Source organism: Chroicocephalus ridibundus, chromosome 3 (assembly GCF_963924245.1).
Source record: "Chroicocephalus ridibundus chromosome 3, bChrRid1.1, whole genome shotgun sequence".
In the NCBI taxonomy this organism is placed as follows: domain Eukaryota; kingdom Metazoa; phylum Chordata; class Aves; order Charadriiformes; family Laridae; genus Chroicocephalus; species Chroicocephalus ridibundus.
Genome location: NC_086286.1, coordinates 34,862,732 through 34,880,290, shown reverse-complemented (window position 1 = coordinate 34,880,290; position 17,559 = coordinate 34,862,732). Strand labels below are relative to the sequence as shown.

General features: G+C 38.5%; 1 protein-coding gene across 1 annotated transcript in view; it reads right to left on the bottom strand.

Moving 5' to 3' along the window:
- Positions 1-17,559, bottom strand: part of KIF6 (kinesin family member 6) — a 172,156-nt gene that overhangs the window by 18,461 nt on the left and 136,136 nt on the right. The window contains exon 16 of the mRNA XM_063330983.1: positions 12,548-12,598. Coding sequence (XP_063187053.1) covers positions 12,548-12,598 — 51 coding nt within the window. The remainder of the gene's footprint in view (positions 1-12,547; positions 12,599-17,559) is intronic.

Genomic DNA, 17,559 nt, shown 5'->3' with positions numbered 1-17,559 from the left:
CCTTTCCTAAATCCCTGCAGTGGCTTCTTTCTGCCCCTGGGCCCCTGCTGCTGCTGCCTCACAGCCCTCTCCTCCCACCAGCTCAGGCAATTTCAGCTACAGCTGAAGCTAGGAAGCTAAGGCAGAGCCTACTGGCTCATTGGATCTCGTGTGTAATGTTAGCATTCTTCAGTACGCAGGTTCAGTTATTTTAAAATAACATGAGAGGGCCAACTGAGTGGATAGACAGTAAAACAAAGAAAGCATAATATTTAATCACAAATTTAAGATAGACACCCAAGAAGAAATACTATCTTTATGCTACAGGTTTTTATTCCCCTAAAGAGTTTCTTTTTATTATGGTATGTCAGGTATATCTGCCTGCCCATGCAGAAACAGAAAATGTTTATTAAAACATCAAATCATTTTATCTATGTATTAACCGCATATATACGAAGTATATGAAATGATGAAAAACTGAAAATTCACAAGACCCAACTTTTGCCCATATACATTAAAAAATTTGCAATATGTTAAAAACTGCAGATGTGCTACTGCTGAAATGTTAACTATCAGATATAATTTCTGCAACTGCCCAGAAGAACACAAACTGGTATCTGCTTTGTTCACTCAGGGTTGACTTTTAATTCATTGATTGACAGTTTGTCATATGAAACTTGATTGTACAGTTCAGCTCTATGCTTTTAGTGCATCAACTGAGATGAGCCATTCAGCTGACTGCAATATCACGTGCACTTTTAGTGCCCCAGTGACCTCTCCTGGGAAACAAATGCAGTTGCTGCAATTTGATCCTGGACAATGCAGACCCAGGTTTCAGGGATGCAGGGGAGGTACGACGTGCATGTTTAGGAAAACATTGCCTCTGTGTATGTTAGGGGTTTCTGTTGGCATAACTCCATCCAATTCTATACAGCAGAGCTATTTTAGCAGAAGTCAGCAATGTGCTCATAAAGAGTATTGCTTCCTTTACATTAGCGTAACTGCACATACAGCTGAGTGGCAAAACTTATGAATTCCATGTTGCGAAGTCTTTTGTTAAGAGTACTGAGTCACATGAAGTAAAGAAGAAATTTTGACAGTGCTACATTGAGTAGTGGAATAGCTAACAACTTTTATATTTATCTTCAGGCTAACTGTTTTCGTTTCATCTTCAGATACAACTCAATTGGTGGAGGGAGGCACAGGATACAATTGATACCAGCTGCCTGCTTAGAGAGGAAGGTGAGCTCTGCATAAGTTAACACTCGGTTCATATCATGAAGGTTTGTGGGTTATGGTTTGGTTTTTTTTTTCGTAAAGAAGACCGTAAGAGGCATTTTAAGATATAATGATTTTATTCTAATGAAAGGGCAAATTTTGGAGCACAGGACATAGTAAATTTTACAAGACATTCCACATCACCAAATCACACAGTACCAGCAAGAAAAGATAGCACCTGCTAAGCGGATCACTATTTCAAAGCAATATGGCAAGCATGGATGAAAAACAGTATTTCTAGCATGAGATACCAAGTGTTATCACGATAGTTTACTGCAAGCTGGCAACAACTTGAAATACCATGGCAGATTCTTGTCTACAGTCAGAAAATTTTGCAAGAAACTCTCAGTGACCCTGAACTTTATACTCTCCGGGGTGCTCATATATTTCTCGACCTGAGTGTATCCTAGAAGTCAAACTCCTAGGGATTTATTGTCTTGTGCCTCAAATAACATTGTGCCCTGCCCTCCAGCTGTACTTTTGCAGTCAAAGATTTTCATTTTTTCACTGGATAGTCTTGTGTTTATCTGCTTAAATTTATAGTTACTTGAAGTAACCATATTTAGAATTGACTTCAGTATCCAGTTCATATTTTTACTGCTTTATTTATCAGCTTTGCAGCTTTTGGCAAACTCGGGCTTCAGTGCTTTCAAACTGGAGCGTATGCTGTCATTTGGGTTTTTTAAAAAGAACTACCCATCCATTGTTATTCAGGATCAGCTTACAAGTAATATTCCCCTTCTTTCTTATTCCTCCCCTGGGCCATGTCACCCTGTTTGTCACCGGGCACCATGTGTGTACCTTATACAATAGCAAAGATGGGTATGCACAATGAAACTCAGGAGAAGATGAAAATACCCTAATGTCTGGAAGAGTATATTATGGGTTTTAGCGCAATTTACTCCTTACCCTAATGCAATAGGTTTTTGAAAATTTCGCCCATTGAAACAAACTGTCCTATTTTCATCACTTTACAAATTTGTGCATGTGTGGGGTATTAAGGGCATGTGTAGTTTGTTGATTTTTAGTAAAAGGGTCCATTGGTATGCTGCTTTTCTTTGTGTCATTGTATTGTTTATTGTTTTACTGGCTTAATATTGGCTCAAACTAACTGACTTCCAATGCACACCTGGAAAGTGGAGCTATTTTTTCCAGTCTCTGTGAGATGTTTTGGGTAACTACAGACTCACACTTCAATTCCTTCAAGTTTCTTCTTTGAAACTAGTCATCTGTATATTTGCTCCTGAAAATACATGGCATATGAAACAGAAGGCGTTGCCTTCATGTCAGCTGCACAAAAGCCATAAAAGTTTCTGAAACCATTGTGGCTAGAAGTTCTCTGTTGGTTTCCAAATATACAAGTACAATAGACTGGAAAAAAAAAAAGGCAGCTTCAAGTTTAATATATTCCGTACACGCTGGTTGATCTAGTGGACTAGTAATATAGCTGGGTCTTAGTCAGGAAACCCCTACCAACTCAGATTCTTGCCTATGTTTAATAAATGCATTTTACCATTTGATTACATGAGATTATTGTTGCATTGTTTATCTTGTTCATAATATTAGATAAAACCACACCTGATATTTGAATGATCTTTCTCTGCCTCCCAAGAAGGGGCGTGGTTTGTCATCCATACATTTTGAGGCTTTGTTAGCATTCATTTCTACAACATCCAAGAGCTTTCATGGAAAAAAAAAGTCTCTTTGATAAGTTTTTTCATGCTCTTCTTGAACGAAAAGGATGAAAAACACTTCTGAAGTTGGTTGCTTATCATGAAACTCAGACATTAGGAATACGCTGCCACCAGTGTGCAGACTGCAGTTGCAATAAGACCATAACATTTGTAAAGCAATGCCTGGTCAAGATTAAGAACTTGCCTGAGAACAATATAGCGTAACGTTACTGACAATAAGAAATATCTAAGGGTGCTAAAGGTGCAGTCACACTGAGTGTCACACAGCATAGGAGAGATGCTGAAGCTTAGTGCAACGACATTTCTTACTGGGGATTGTCAGATAAGCAGATGTACAGTTCGCAGTTCTAAGTGACAGCCTTACTGTGCCTGAGCAATATACACAGGCATGCCCAGTAAATCCTGTGCTTGCAGGTCACATTTAGGAATGCAGTGCACACAGCAACTGTGGGATGAATTCAATAAGTCTAATGTTTTCTAAAACTAAGGGGTGTTTTACCTGCATTCTGTGTGGAGCTCTGGCTGTGGTTGTCAGTACAAACACTCTCAACAATGCACAAAAACATTTATTTTGGACTGTACACTGAATTTATATCAATGCCATTTGAAAGAATACTAAGGAAAAATAAGTATACATGTTTTATACTTAACTGCTGCTGTTTCAGCTGTGTATAGGTCATGCAACTGGTGTGTCACTTCAAGTTAGACAATAAATCAGGTTTTGACCTTGATTCAAGAAGTGAATACTAACCGAAAAAATGTATATGGGCGTATCAGCCTGAACAATTTTGATCTTTCTGCTGCAAGGTATTAGTAAAAGACCTTTCATCTGCAAAAGAGAAGTAGAGGAGATGGAAAACAGAAAGGAAAACTACACCGTTGTTGGTGAAATCAATATATTATGAGCATAGGGTTGCACCATACAGTGTTTAGTTTAATCCTTGCCCCAGATAAGACAAAAAGGTGTTGGGCCTGAAGCACCTCTATCACAGATCTGATTTTTCTCTCTGTGCAAATAGCAGGGAATATGTGCTAAGACCTCACATCAGTAAAGTGTACAATAAAGACCAAAGCACCACAGAAGTTTTGTTTCCACTCTCCTACCTGGCTACTCCATTAACCCTCTAAAATTGTTTCCTGAAAGCTATTCTAAATGTTGGTATGATGTACGAGTTTTCCAGGAAATTTCTGAAGCCACAACCATGGGATTTCATGTCAGCAGGGAAGTTATTCTTTAAGAAGATTCATTTTGATGTTGTTCAGTGTTCTGGCACATGTGCTAGATCAGGGCCATCCATATACAACCTGGGCAGCTATGGGGACCAGATTATGGTTTTGGGACCCTCTGTCCCTGCTGGCCACACTCATAGCCCACATTGAGTGCCACACTTTTGCTGGTCCTCCCATGTACGTACCCGTTGGCTGCAGCTGCAGAACAGCTAGGCTGCCCGTGGTGGGCTACCAGCTCAAGAAGGTGCAAGAAGAATACAGTTATTTAGGCATTTCTCATAACTCAGCTCTTTCTTATGACCTATGAAGGAAAGGACATCAAGCTCGATGTTCTGGTAGCTGCTGGCTGAATTACACTCTACTGTATACTGATAAGAGACAATCACGACATACCCAGAAACAATTACAACTTATCCACAAGATTCTTATCTGGAGAAGTATATCCATCCTCTGTACATTTGTGGGATATTATTACTAACTACTTGTTCCAAGTCATTATTTTCTTTGATCTTAAACATGCCAACATTTCTGAGCAAAGAAGTTGTGAATTAATTCTTTTAGCCATTTCAGCAAAATGTAAAATGGAAGAAGTTTTTCACCAGATTTGCAGTTTGTTCTGAAACACTGTATGTCACATTAGCCATGCTATTTCTCATTCACTCCTTGTCCTGTGCTTTACATGATCAGATGGAAATTGCTATTCTAGGTCTGACCTTTACCTTGCAAAAATCAAAGCAAATTCAGATGTGAAAGAGCTCCATTTTTTGTTTACAGTTCCTTAGATTACAGAACTTTTGTTTGTTACAAAGAGCCCTCACACAGGAAACCTTGATTGATAGAGAACTAGTCAAGCTGCCCAACACGCTCACTGGACATAGCCAAGAAGAAAGAAGTTTTGAGCATCTTAAACTGTAAGTTACTTTTGGTTATCCTACCAGCTTTTTAGAGCCAATAAAGAGAGGCTAGTCTGAGATACACTGAAGCTAAAGCAAACAAGCTTAGGCCTAGAATCAGTGGACTGTGTGCATAAAACCAAATTTATGTTCTGCTCACTCCACCTCAACTCCTGTCTTAGAATTACAGGATCATTCTGGTTGGAAGGGACCTTGGAAGGCTGCATGGTCCAACCTACAGCTCAAAGTTGAGTGAAAACTGAATCAGATTAGGTTCTCCAGACATGTCGCAAAAAACTCCAAGGACAGAGATCCTTCAGACTTCTCTGAGGACCTCTTTTAATGTGTTACTATTCTCATAGCAACTTTTTCCTAATATCTTAATCTTAGTAGACCGAATCAGAGAATTGAAAGCTTCATCTCCAGATTCTGTCTTGCTTACTTAATAGTCGGCAGGAGTCTCTAAATAATAATAATGCAATTCCCACTGAAATTTTCAGTATTTCAGAACAAATACTTATTGCAAGGGAGCTTACAGAGACTGCAAGCTGTTCCTACAACAGTGAAATGCTGAAGTCAATGTCAATAAAACTGAGAACTGGATAGCTGTGCTACAAGTTCATGACTTCTAATAAAAATATCACTTGATCCAAAGATGTGTCTGCTCTTTTTTGAGATCTGATAAGCTGAAGTTGAGTGGATCGCAGGGGAAATTGAATAGGAACCTATCAGTAATCTCAGAATTTTCTCTGACAGTTCAGGAGAGCATTTTTGCAAAGATCTCCAATGAAGATGCAATATTCTCTTTCTTCAAGACACAATGTAAGGGAAAACTCATGGCTGCCTCTAGAATTGCACCTATTAAAACCTGCCAAAAAGAGTAATGGAAAGAACACAGCAACAAATAAAACTACAAAACACCCTGGAATGACTGAAGAGAAGCTTATAGAAAGAAAGGTCTGTGTGGGCTTGAGGCCTGAATGGCCAGGTTTAAGAAGTGTCTTCTTATTAGAATATACTCCTACAGTTTTAAGCTTCATTCCTACTTAATACTGGGAAAACCCCAAAATATATTACCTAAGAAACATCAAGTACTGCCACCAGGGAATCACTGCTGCTTGTCTAGCTGCTGCTTCAAATCCGTGGTTCTTTTCCCTGATAGTAATCATCTTTACAGAAGAACTTGGTACACACAGAAATACAAAAGCTCTTCAAGAGCTCAGAGTTTTAGCCTTATATTCTGCTGACTTAAAGCACAAAATAGCATGTGAAACCAAGTCTGTTAGGGTGTGTAACTTCACAGTTACCACAGGCTAAAGCCTACGCTTTTTTCCTCCAAGACAAATTTGGAGTAACTACAATGACTTAAATACAGTGCAGTAACAAGAAGCTATACAGATCCTCCAAACTACATACAATATCCTATATAACTACTTATATATGTCTTCAAAATTAATTGTCCATCACTATTTCAAGCATTTGCTTAAAAACTGATTTGGTAAATATTTCTAAAAGCACTTCATAGGTTACAGTAAATGCACAAAGCAAATTAAAAAGTAACTTTATCTTTGTCAGAGTATAACTCTTGTCTTAAAAAAAGGCAGAGGTACTTGTTTCTGAATTTTCAGCCAGTTTTGCTATTGATATCTTTGTCTTAGCAATAGTGAAAATCGTCATCCTTTTTAACAAGAACAATCTTACCAGATCTCTGTCAAGCTCAGAATTCCAAAAATAAACCTTAAACCTTAACCATTTCTGATTTTTTTCCTTTGAAATAGAAAGACTGAAGAAATGAAACCCATCACTAAAAAGAGTGGCCTTGATGCCACTAGAGGTCACCCTAGGAATAAAATCAGTGCCCTGCATGCACAAGAATAGCAAGCGAACTTTTACAAAAACACCGCTGTTGCTTGAGATTTCAAGCATAAATATATAGAACGTAACACACAGAAACATTGTGCATATAAAAATTGTGAATTTCTAAGAGAAATCTTTCCCTTACTCTGAGGGCATTGCAAACTGACTACACTGCTCTTTTCATTTTTTTTTTATTTTTTTTTTAAGCTAAAAGTACACATTTGACAGACTGGAAATACATGAACCCACACACATGGTATTAGAGGAAGCATCTTTGGATGGCTAGCGTCACTGGGGACATGTTGCTTTATCTCTTGTAAAAAAAATAAATCTTAAAATTCTGGACTTCAAACAGATTATTTCTCTGAAGTGCTTTATTTAGCCCATACATAAGATATCTATCATATTTCAGCACCCGGAATGATGGTCTTAAAACAGGCCATCTATTATTCTCCATGGACTGCGTTGGATTTGTGTGGGAAAACACAGGCTGCCACTTTCCTCAGCTTCTGTCATTTTGTGATTGAAAACACTTGTGTCTCTTCATTTCATGGCATTAGTACAGATCAAGACTCTCCTGCTTCATATGAACAAAGTTAAAAGGCATCTCAGTTACAAGATGTAAGGCAGTGAAAGAAACTGAGCTCATTTTATTTAAATATGGATTTATTTAAATAAGAGATCAACTCTGATGCAAACCAGCAGTTTGGAAGTGCTATGTGCTTTCCATTCACACAGTTCACAGCAGATGAGTTCAAGACAGTTATTAATTATTAGCCTAATCACTGTTATATATGTTATATATACGTAGGATGCTGCGATGGTTGCAGAGAAAACTATCATATGCTTCCTAAACATACCTTGTATCCTCAACAGATAAAAAACATAGTGGCCCAGCCTTTCTAGTGGCATGGGCTATACTGGAAGTGTTCAAGGTCAGATTGGACGGGGCTTTCAGCAACATGATCTAGTGAAAGATGTCCCTGCCCATGGCAGGGGGGTTGGACTAAATGATCTGTAAATGTCCCTTCCAACCCAAACCATTCTCTGATTGTATGATAGCTCACTCTGGACAAGTGAGAGCAGCAGTGCCCAATTCTATCTCTCCAGATACGCAGAAATGTATCAGACAACATATTTGCATTCCATCAGGTATAGGATATACAGTAGGGGCAGCTTCTCAGAGCACGACAAGATAGTGCATTGGAGGAATAGTTTCTTTGAAATTCTTTCCTAACACTGGCTGGATTATTCCTGCAGTAGTACCCCGATGCATTATACAGCGCTGTCTGTCCCTGCTTTATTCTGGTACTGATCATGCTGTTCTTTCACTTCTAATCAAGGAAAGGTGAGGAAGCAGAATGAAACACACTATAGAGGTACACATAGCATGGTAGGAACAAGGGCATAAACTGATACTAATATCTTTAGACCAGGTATGTAACTTTAAAAATGTAGGAAAAGATGTAGGCAAAGCTATAGAGAGAACACAGATAAAGAGAAAGCTCCCTATTTTTGCTTAAAACAAATGTGTATTACAAATCCATATATAAAAATAACAGATGCTAAAATCCTTGCTCTCAGACATTTCCCACTCCAAATCAAATGCTGGTATGCATTTTCGGGGATTCAAATATATCCGTTATTTTTGACTCACCTAGTCATTTCATTTTTCATGAGGAATGGGCTTTTTCAAAGGAAGTTTGCTCAAAAAATAACTTGGGAACAGTTCTTTGAATAACAGCAGAAATACAAAATCTTATTTCTAAAAGCCAAGTTACAAAACCTGAGAAAACAAGTTATTTTTTTAATAAAATGTTGATAAAACTAGGCCTTAATGGTGAAATCCTTACAAAGGATGCAGATTCATTAAAAAGACCCATATTTTCCGTCTTTACCCATGTTAGATTGTACAATTTTTTTTTTGTTTTCAAATAGCTCTACAGATACAATGGAGTTGGACAGAAAGAAAGAGATTAATTTGGTCCCAACAAATCTCCCCAGAAGCAGAAATGTTTTGCCATCTCTTTATGTTTTCAGGAGAATCCCAAAAGAACTGATAGGTTGCTACTAGCCCAGATTTTGAAAATTACATAAAAAGAGAAGGGAGGCTCATGGAGAACAAGAATAAGAAAAATATTTGAAATGGAAAGCTTCAAAACTGCATTTCAACTGAACTGATAAAGTAACTGCAATTATCGATAATGATGGGCATGCTGTGCTGAAGATGCTGCATCACTGTCCGCAGACTCTACCATTCATGTGAATTTAGAAAACACATTTCATACTGCACATAATGAATGACCCTTCTGTGTATGAAGCTTTGTGAGGATCTGCTTGAAGCTGACCGAACAGCCTGGGGGACATGAAGATTTACTAAACTTTTCTGCTGATAGGGGCAGTTCAGCCCGGAGTATGTTCAAGAGCTAACCCAACAGAGGCCTCTACTTGAGATGCAGTTGAATAGACAAACTGTGCTAGTCTCAGTTCGGTTTCTTCTGTTATGGAAAGTTATTGTACAAAATATGCTTTTGCTAGCATGGCTGCCTGTCCGTAGAAGTATCTTCCCATTACAATATGTCATAGGATTTCCTGTGTCATCAGGCAAGTCCAACTTAGGATTCAGTCTTCAGCCAGTGCTGGTGAATATTATTACATTCGCCTAATTGTCTCTTTGTAATCATGTTCTATCAATGCAAAACTGGAATAAGATAATGAAGAATCAGGTCCTGCATTTTACTGAATGCTAGATTAAAGCATCTTAAGATAATGCTTCATTGGAATCACATAAAATATGTTTTTCTTCTACAACATTGTAAGCCCCAGGGAGGGCTTTTGTTACCACTCTTTTCTTCCATCTTTTCCACCCAGAAGCATGCTGGTGACCCAATGTTTTTGCTCTGTCAGTACTTCAATAGTGTGCACACTATTTCATTTTAAATGCTGCCTAAAAATGCAGTTAAGCATGTCTTTCTGAAAGCTCTTACTGAATAAATGAAGTTATTTGCATAATAATGTAATCTTACAATTAATAAAGATGGAAGTCACACTGAGAGTGAATCCTTGCAATTTTACACAAAGTATTCAGTGTTTCTGGTTGCGTACTGAAACACTGAAAAACATGGAGCACTCCCCTGCCTCCAATGAAACCTCCCATCTATTTGTGTCCTTTGTTAACTTCCAGCATATGGCGTTTTAAAAGAGATAGCTAAGAACAATGGGTTAAGTAGTGGAGTTTTCCTTCAATAAGAAATCCACATCTTAAGCATAGCCAGGAGGGAAACAGATCTACACTGTTTAAAATCCAACTAGAATAGTTTCTTAAAGAGTTTTAACCATAAAATGCTTTAAGTTAGGGGAAAAAAAAAAAAGGCAGCTGGAAGATGTTAACTTGGTTTCTAATTGAAACAATGGTGTGTTTTATTTCATGTTGGGATTTCAAGAGACTCTTAATTAGACTTTTTACCATGTAGTTTTCATTTAAAAATATCTTGATGACATTCTGGTCATCAAGAAGATCCTGAGAGACTTGACACCTGTTACTCCTTGGAAGAACATTCATCCAAAAAGGCAGGCAGGCAAATAATACTCCCCAACTCATAGAATAAATATTAAGTCAAAATATCCAGAGTATTTAAAAGAATAATGAAGAGGGGGAAAAAAAGTCTGGAAAATACTTTGTGCGGTCCAGACTTAGTGATGATAAGCAGATAGCAATGATCAAAACAAAAGCCAAAAACACATGGCTTGCCTGCTATGTTGTGGAATACTAATAGGATATTTACAATGTGAATGTATAGCTGGTAAAGTCACTACTATGTCATTTCCTAAGGACATGAAAAAATCATGCTTACCTGTTTTATGAAAAGCAGCTTAGATAGTTATTGAAAACAGCATTTGCAACACAATTTGCTATATAGTAAAAAATCAGTATACAAGACCAGATGTTATCATGCAGATTGAAACACATAGTCAGAATACATCGATTCATTTTTTGAAACACTGAATAAGGAATTCTCATAAACAACATTGATGTGAGTCATCTTGATGTAACTTCTTAAAGTGGCATAAAATCAGTAAATAGACAGTATTAAAACATGGAGTGAATTAAAGAAAGAATTCATGTTATACTGAAGATATCACCTTTAGATTTAACTTCAGATATACTAGAATGGAATGAATAGAATAGAATAGGACAGAACAGAACAGAACAATTCAGTTGGATGGGAGCTACAAAGATCATCCAGTCCAACTGCCTGACCACTTCTGGGCTGACCAAGTTAAAGCATGTTATTAAGGGCATTGCCCAAATGCTTCTTAAATGGCATCGACCACCTCTCTAGGAAGCCTGTTCCAATGTTTGACAACCTTCTTGGTAAAGAAATGTTTCCTAATATTAAGTCTCAGCCTCCCCTGATTTTGGCAGCTTTGAATCATTCCTGTGCATTCTGTCCCTGGACACCAGGGAGAAGAGATCAGCATCTCCTTCACTTCCCCGTCTCATACTGATCAAAATAAACTGAGTTTAACTCCTGGGCTTTACTGACGTGGACAGCATTAATTTTCAGTACTGATTTTTAGACAAAAGTAAAAAAGGATAAAGGTATCAAATGATAACATCTTCAACAGAGCTTGAGATGCATAGCTAAATTAGAAAGAGAAAGTAGAATCTCTTTTGCTAGTCTGCAGTAACTTATTTTCCCAACTTTTGGGAGAAAAAGAAAGCCCCCAAATTTTTCTGTCTCTTATTAAGAGACAAATATTGTTCACTGTGTTATGTATACATAGAAATAAAACCATCAACTGCAATCTGGTCTGAGTTAGCTCCATCTTTTATATGAAGAAGGTCCATCCCAAAAACATTTTGGGATTCTTTTGTGGATCTGAGGGGGGATTAAAGTGTTACTGCCCCAGCAGTTTTCTGTCACATTTTAGCTGAAGTTTAACGTCCCCAAAGTGGAATTCTCATATGAATACTCCTGGGCTGTTTCAGTACAAAGTCAGTGGAGTCAGCTTAAAGCATCTTAAAGCAAATTTGGATGACTTTACACTTATTTGAAAAACTTACATAGACACTTTTAGCTTCACAGCTGTGTCAACAGAAACTGCAAGAAATAACTTCTCAACTTCTATAACTAGATGCGAAAGAAATGACCTGTCTATGCCTTCAGTCCCTCTTGGAATGAGGAAAACTGAAAAGGTTTTTAGACAGATAGTGGCAACATGACTAGAAGCTCAGTCTCAGGACAAATCAATGTTTGTTAATGGGAATTCAAATTAGAGTCATCAGAGAGAAAAAAAAAAAAACAACCTAAAAATGAGGAGAGCTTAGATGTCTCTGTTCTTGTTTCGGTCACCCTGAAAAGAAAGCAAGCCAATACCAAACCCCCTAACCTATAAGACCTTTGCATTATTTTTCTCACCACCCATTAAATCCGATGCCTTTGGAGCTAAATCGCTGGCAAAGTTCACAGAGACCATGTTCTTTATGGTGTGCATCAATATTGTGGCAAAAGCTGTCAGAAAATACAACCTGCCCCACAAGCAGATCCAGCCCTGGGAGAGAGCTTGTTGCCCCTCTTGTATCCTATTATATCTGAAATGTTTTACTCTTACCTAAAGCTGCCCTCTGAATGTGCCTCTGGGTTATTTCTCCTTTCAGATGGTCTGTAAAAGACACAAAATGCAAATAGTTAGAATTCAAAATGTCAAAAATCAATTAAGTCATTGCTTATTTCCCACCATTTGAAAACCCCTGTGCTGGTGGCCAATTTAAGGGGATTTTTTGTGATCCACAGGACAAGTAGCTTTCTGAGCGCTCTCCTTCTTGCTCCTGCAAGTAAACAAGTAGGCACAATTTGGGTCTACATTCCCTCAGGTTTAACTGAAAATGAACTTATTTACTGTCAAGAACTTTCACAGGATAATGATCTCCTGCTGCTAGATACAAAAGAAGTCCACGTGAGGCTAGAAGACATACAGAATTCCAAGTATTTGTTCAAACAGACTAAAAGGCACTAGCAGTGGAAATGAGATATTAGGTCATCCAGTCCACCCCTCTACCAGTGGAGAATTGGTTCCCTATAGTCCATTTTTTCCTGTTCGTCCAGCTTAGTTTTAAATATTCCATGTGCTAGAGCTTCTGCAAGTTCTGCTACTCAATAGAACTTGCTGTGTAGATGTCACTGGTCTTCAATCAAAATTTTTCTTTAATTTCATTATCTCATTATTCCTAGTTAGGCTCTCATGCTCCATATAATTCACCTTTACCCTTCTCCTATTAATTTTCTCCTTGATCTATGACACTGTTCCAGTTCACCCGTTATTTCAAACAATAATTAGATTACCACATGGGAAGCCATTATTCATAGATATTAATGGAACCAATAAGGGAAAAACATAACCCTAAATGTGCAATTTCAGCAGTATATGTGTTCTGAGGGAGGATGGGGTTATGTCTTTCAAGTCTTCAAATTAAAACAATTTCTAAGCATAAACTTGTCCATAATCTTTACTAAGCTATACATCTGGATGCCAGGGAAAGAAAAAAAAAATCTATGCTGGGATTCACTTTTTTTTCCCAGACCTATGATTATGTTAGCTTGCATTCTGAATTAAAAATATCCTTTTGCTTACAAGCAAAAACTTCTACAGTAAGCTAATCAGAGCAAATTAAGTCATTAAAAGCTGACAAATGCTTAACTGGAAAATGTGAAAAATCATTTAAATTCACAGATCATGAGAATTACGCTATTCTATAAGCACGAAAGAACCATGAAAAATTAAACTTCTTTGGGAATTATGTGAATAATTTTAAACTATTTAGTAGCCTAAACCAGCCAAAACCCAGCCCAAACCATGGTACATTGTAGAATAGTTATTGTATGCAATACGTTGCAGTATAACAGCCAAGTTATGTTGTTTTCAATGTTTTTAGAAAACAAACTGAAACAAAAACCCCTACCCACTCCTTGTCCATAAAAGAAACATTGCAGATTCCTATTTTTCTGCAGAGGAAGGTTTATTCTTTTCAATTATTTCTACTTAAACTAATTAATTCTTCTGTTCTTAAAGTTATCTCTAAAATTAAGAAAAGCCTTCAGCTACTAAGGAGCAGCCTAACTGAAAGAACTAACATCACTTACCTCAGCTATACCAAATAAATCCTCCACATCAGCTATCCTAACACTTAACCAAAAAACCCATTCAAATAAGTAAAGCTCCTGATTTCTGTAACTGCAAACAAAAATCCCTTGATTAATAATTTTTACCAATAAAGGCCCAGTTAAATAATAAACACTCATGCTATTTGTGCTTTGAAAGCTTTATAGAGCAACTCAAGTTGATGTCAATACTCAGTGAAATGTGATTAAATGTACCAGTTTTTTCCTTAAATTGCTTTTTGCTATTCTGGATATTTATATCCTTTATTCTATTGTACTGTATGGCACAGGGTGGTGTTACTCATTCAATATTGAGCCATGAAACAGTTATGAAACAATTTGTTGTCATCTTGAGATTCAGCTCAGTGGATTACCATTAATTTAGGTGCCTCAGAAGGCCATCTATTCATGTATCTTCATGTGGGGGCTCAGAAACTCACTTAAGCACTGTGTTTTGCAGAAGGCAATGCCACTGTCATTTGAAAAAATGGTTCTAGTAGTGAGAATATGCTGTTCATCAAAAACCAACTGAAAATAAAGGTGACACACGAGTTCTCTATCCTGTCAATACATGTTTCTAGTAGCATGCATTTGGTTTGCGAGGCAAGGTTTTGGTAGCAGGGGGGCTACAGGAGTGGCTTCTGTGAGAAGCTGCTAGAAGCTTCCCCTACGTCAGACAGAGCCAATGCCAGCTGGTTCCAAGATAGGCCTGCCACTGGCCAAGGCCGAGCCCATCGTTAACGGTGGTAGCACCTCCATTAAATAACATATTTAAGAAGGTGAACAACAGCAGTGTGGGGAGAGCAGTGAGAATATGTGAGAGAAACAACTCTGCAGACACCAAGGTCAGTGAGGAAGGAGGGGGAAGAGGTGCTCCAGGCACCGGAGCAGAGATTCCCTGGCAGCCCCTGGTGAAGACTATGGTGAGGCAGGCTGTCCCCCTGCAGCCCATGGAGGTTAATGGTGGAGCAGATACCCATCTGCAGTCCATGGAGGACCCCACGCCAGAGCAGGTGGATGCCCAAAGGAGTCTGTGACCCTGTGGGAAGCCCATGCTGAAGCAGGCTCCTGGCAGGACCTGTGGACCCATGGAGAGAGGAGCCCATGCTGGAGCAGGTTTGCTGGCAGGACTTGTGACCCTGTGGGGACCCATGTTGAACAGCATTTTCTTCCTGAAGGACTGCACCCCGTGGAAGGGACCCACACTGGAGCAGCTTGTGAAGAACTGCAGTCCATGGGAAGGATTCAAGTTGGAGAAGTTCATGGAGAACTGTCTCCTGTTGATGGGACGCCATGCTGGAGCTGCAGAAGAGTGTGAAGAGACCTCCCCCTGAGGACAGAGGAGCGGCAGAGACAACGTGTGATGAACTGATTGCAACCCCCATTCCCTGTCCCCCTGAGCAGCTTCTGGGGAGGAGGTAGAGAAAGTTGAGCCCAGGAAGAAGGGAGAGTTAGGAGGAAGGTGTTTTAAGATTTGGATTATATTTCTCATTACCCTACTCTGACTTCCAATTGGCAATAAATTAAATCAGTTTCCCCGAGTTGAGTCTGTTTTGCCCATGATGGTAATTGCTGAGTGTTCTGTCTGTCCTTGTCTCGACCCATAAGCCTTTTGTATATATTTTCTCGTCACTGTCCAGCTGAAGAGGGAATGATAGAGTGGCTTTGGTGGGCACCTGGCATCCAGCCAGGGTCAACCCACCACATAGCGTTATTTCTCTTTCTTTAACCTTGCTAGAAACAGATCAGCAGCAATCAAAATGTTTTGCATAAATTTCTATCAAGTAGCAACGAGGTCAACAGAAAAACAGAAGCCAAACAAGTCAATGAAAGTAAGATCGAATAGATAGATAACAGCTTGCAGTGAATACAAATATGTGGAAATGGAAGAATATGGGAACTAGTTTTTACATGATTATAGCCAAGAGGCTTGACTTCCAATTACCTAGAATTTACTCTCAGTACAGCTGGGACAGGGAGCACAGTGGCTGCAGAAGCCCTACCTTTATTGCAAGCTTTGTTAGGCCAGCCAGCAGTGTGGAACTGTCCCAAATGCTCCTCCTTCCCTTCACTCTAGCCTTTGTACACTTCTGCTCCATCCATGACATGGACCATGATAGTGTAAGAAATCTCATCTTTCTTCTACTTGGCAGATTTATGAAAGAATTAAAAGTTTGAACCATACCACTTGTAATCAGAGGGGAAGCAAAGAAAACTCCTTCTGCTAGAAAAAAAATAATCCAGTCTTACCATTCTTATAGCAAAAGACTTTTTCTTTTATGCATAGAAATAGAAAGGTGAAATTTACCCAATTCATATAGTCCAACCTGCCTTTTCAGGGCACCAAAAACTGAACTTAATTTCGCAGAACACTTTCTGAGGATAAATTGTAATCATATTACGGGAAAAGTAGCCCAAACAGGAATTCTGGTTCAGAGGACATGATGGTATCATGAGGCACCTGACTACAATTCCATACCAAGACTTAGCCAGATGTGATTTAATCTTTCAATTTGTTTTAATCCAATTTAAAATTTGACCGTTTATTTAGATTTCCTCTGGAAAAAAGCCTGTTTTTCATGTAGAAACTCTTAATTTTGACAAAACCTTAACATTTTCTGTACATGTTTTTGATTAAACTAATCTTGCTCTGTTTTCACTACAAATACTTGTGGGGGAGAATGAATGTTTCCGACCTGATCTACTTTTTTTGCCTCTGAGAGCACCATCACCCCAATGCAAGGCTTGAAGTTGATAAGTGACAGAAGTAGGGGATGATTCCCGTACTGTTGCCTGCACAAACCTTCCCATATAAACAAATGGAAGATTTCAGTCTTTAGTACTGCCAGTTCTACAACCTTCATAAACACAAATATTTACTCGAAGAAATATGAAGAATCACATTGCTGTAAAAAACCCCCATGCCTTCTGATTCCAACAGTGTAAAGTCGTAGACAAGGTAGTGCTTAAATGTGGTTTGCAAAAATCGAATTTAAGACTTGGCAAACATCTCTCAACATATGGCTAATTATGTTTTCTGAAGTTTCACCAAACAAGAAGCTAAAAATAGGTCTGCAGCTGATACCAAATATTTTTTTTCCAGTGGAGTCATTCTTCATTTGGAGATAACAGTCCCAATAAAATGTTGAATGCTGCAACTCCACATGTTTTGGCAAAAAACGTATTTTTGGGGAATTTAGGAATTCACTCAGCATGCAGCCAGCTGTCATTAAGGCTGTGATAAATCTGTTGGTTTTGGCCTGAGTTTCTGGACACATGTACCATCCTGAGGTATGGAAAAGAGATGAACTGGTAACACAGAACTTAAGCTCTGTGACAGGAGACAAAAGCAAGGAGGGAAATGGAGAAGACAAAGTGGAACAGAGAAGTCTAATTAAGATTGATGTAAAGCAGAGGAAAGTATCGTATATGCTGACTAAATATGACAGAACCCATAACTTGAAT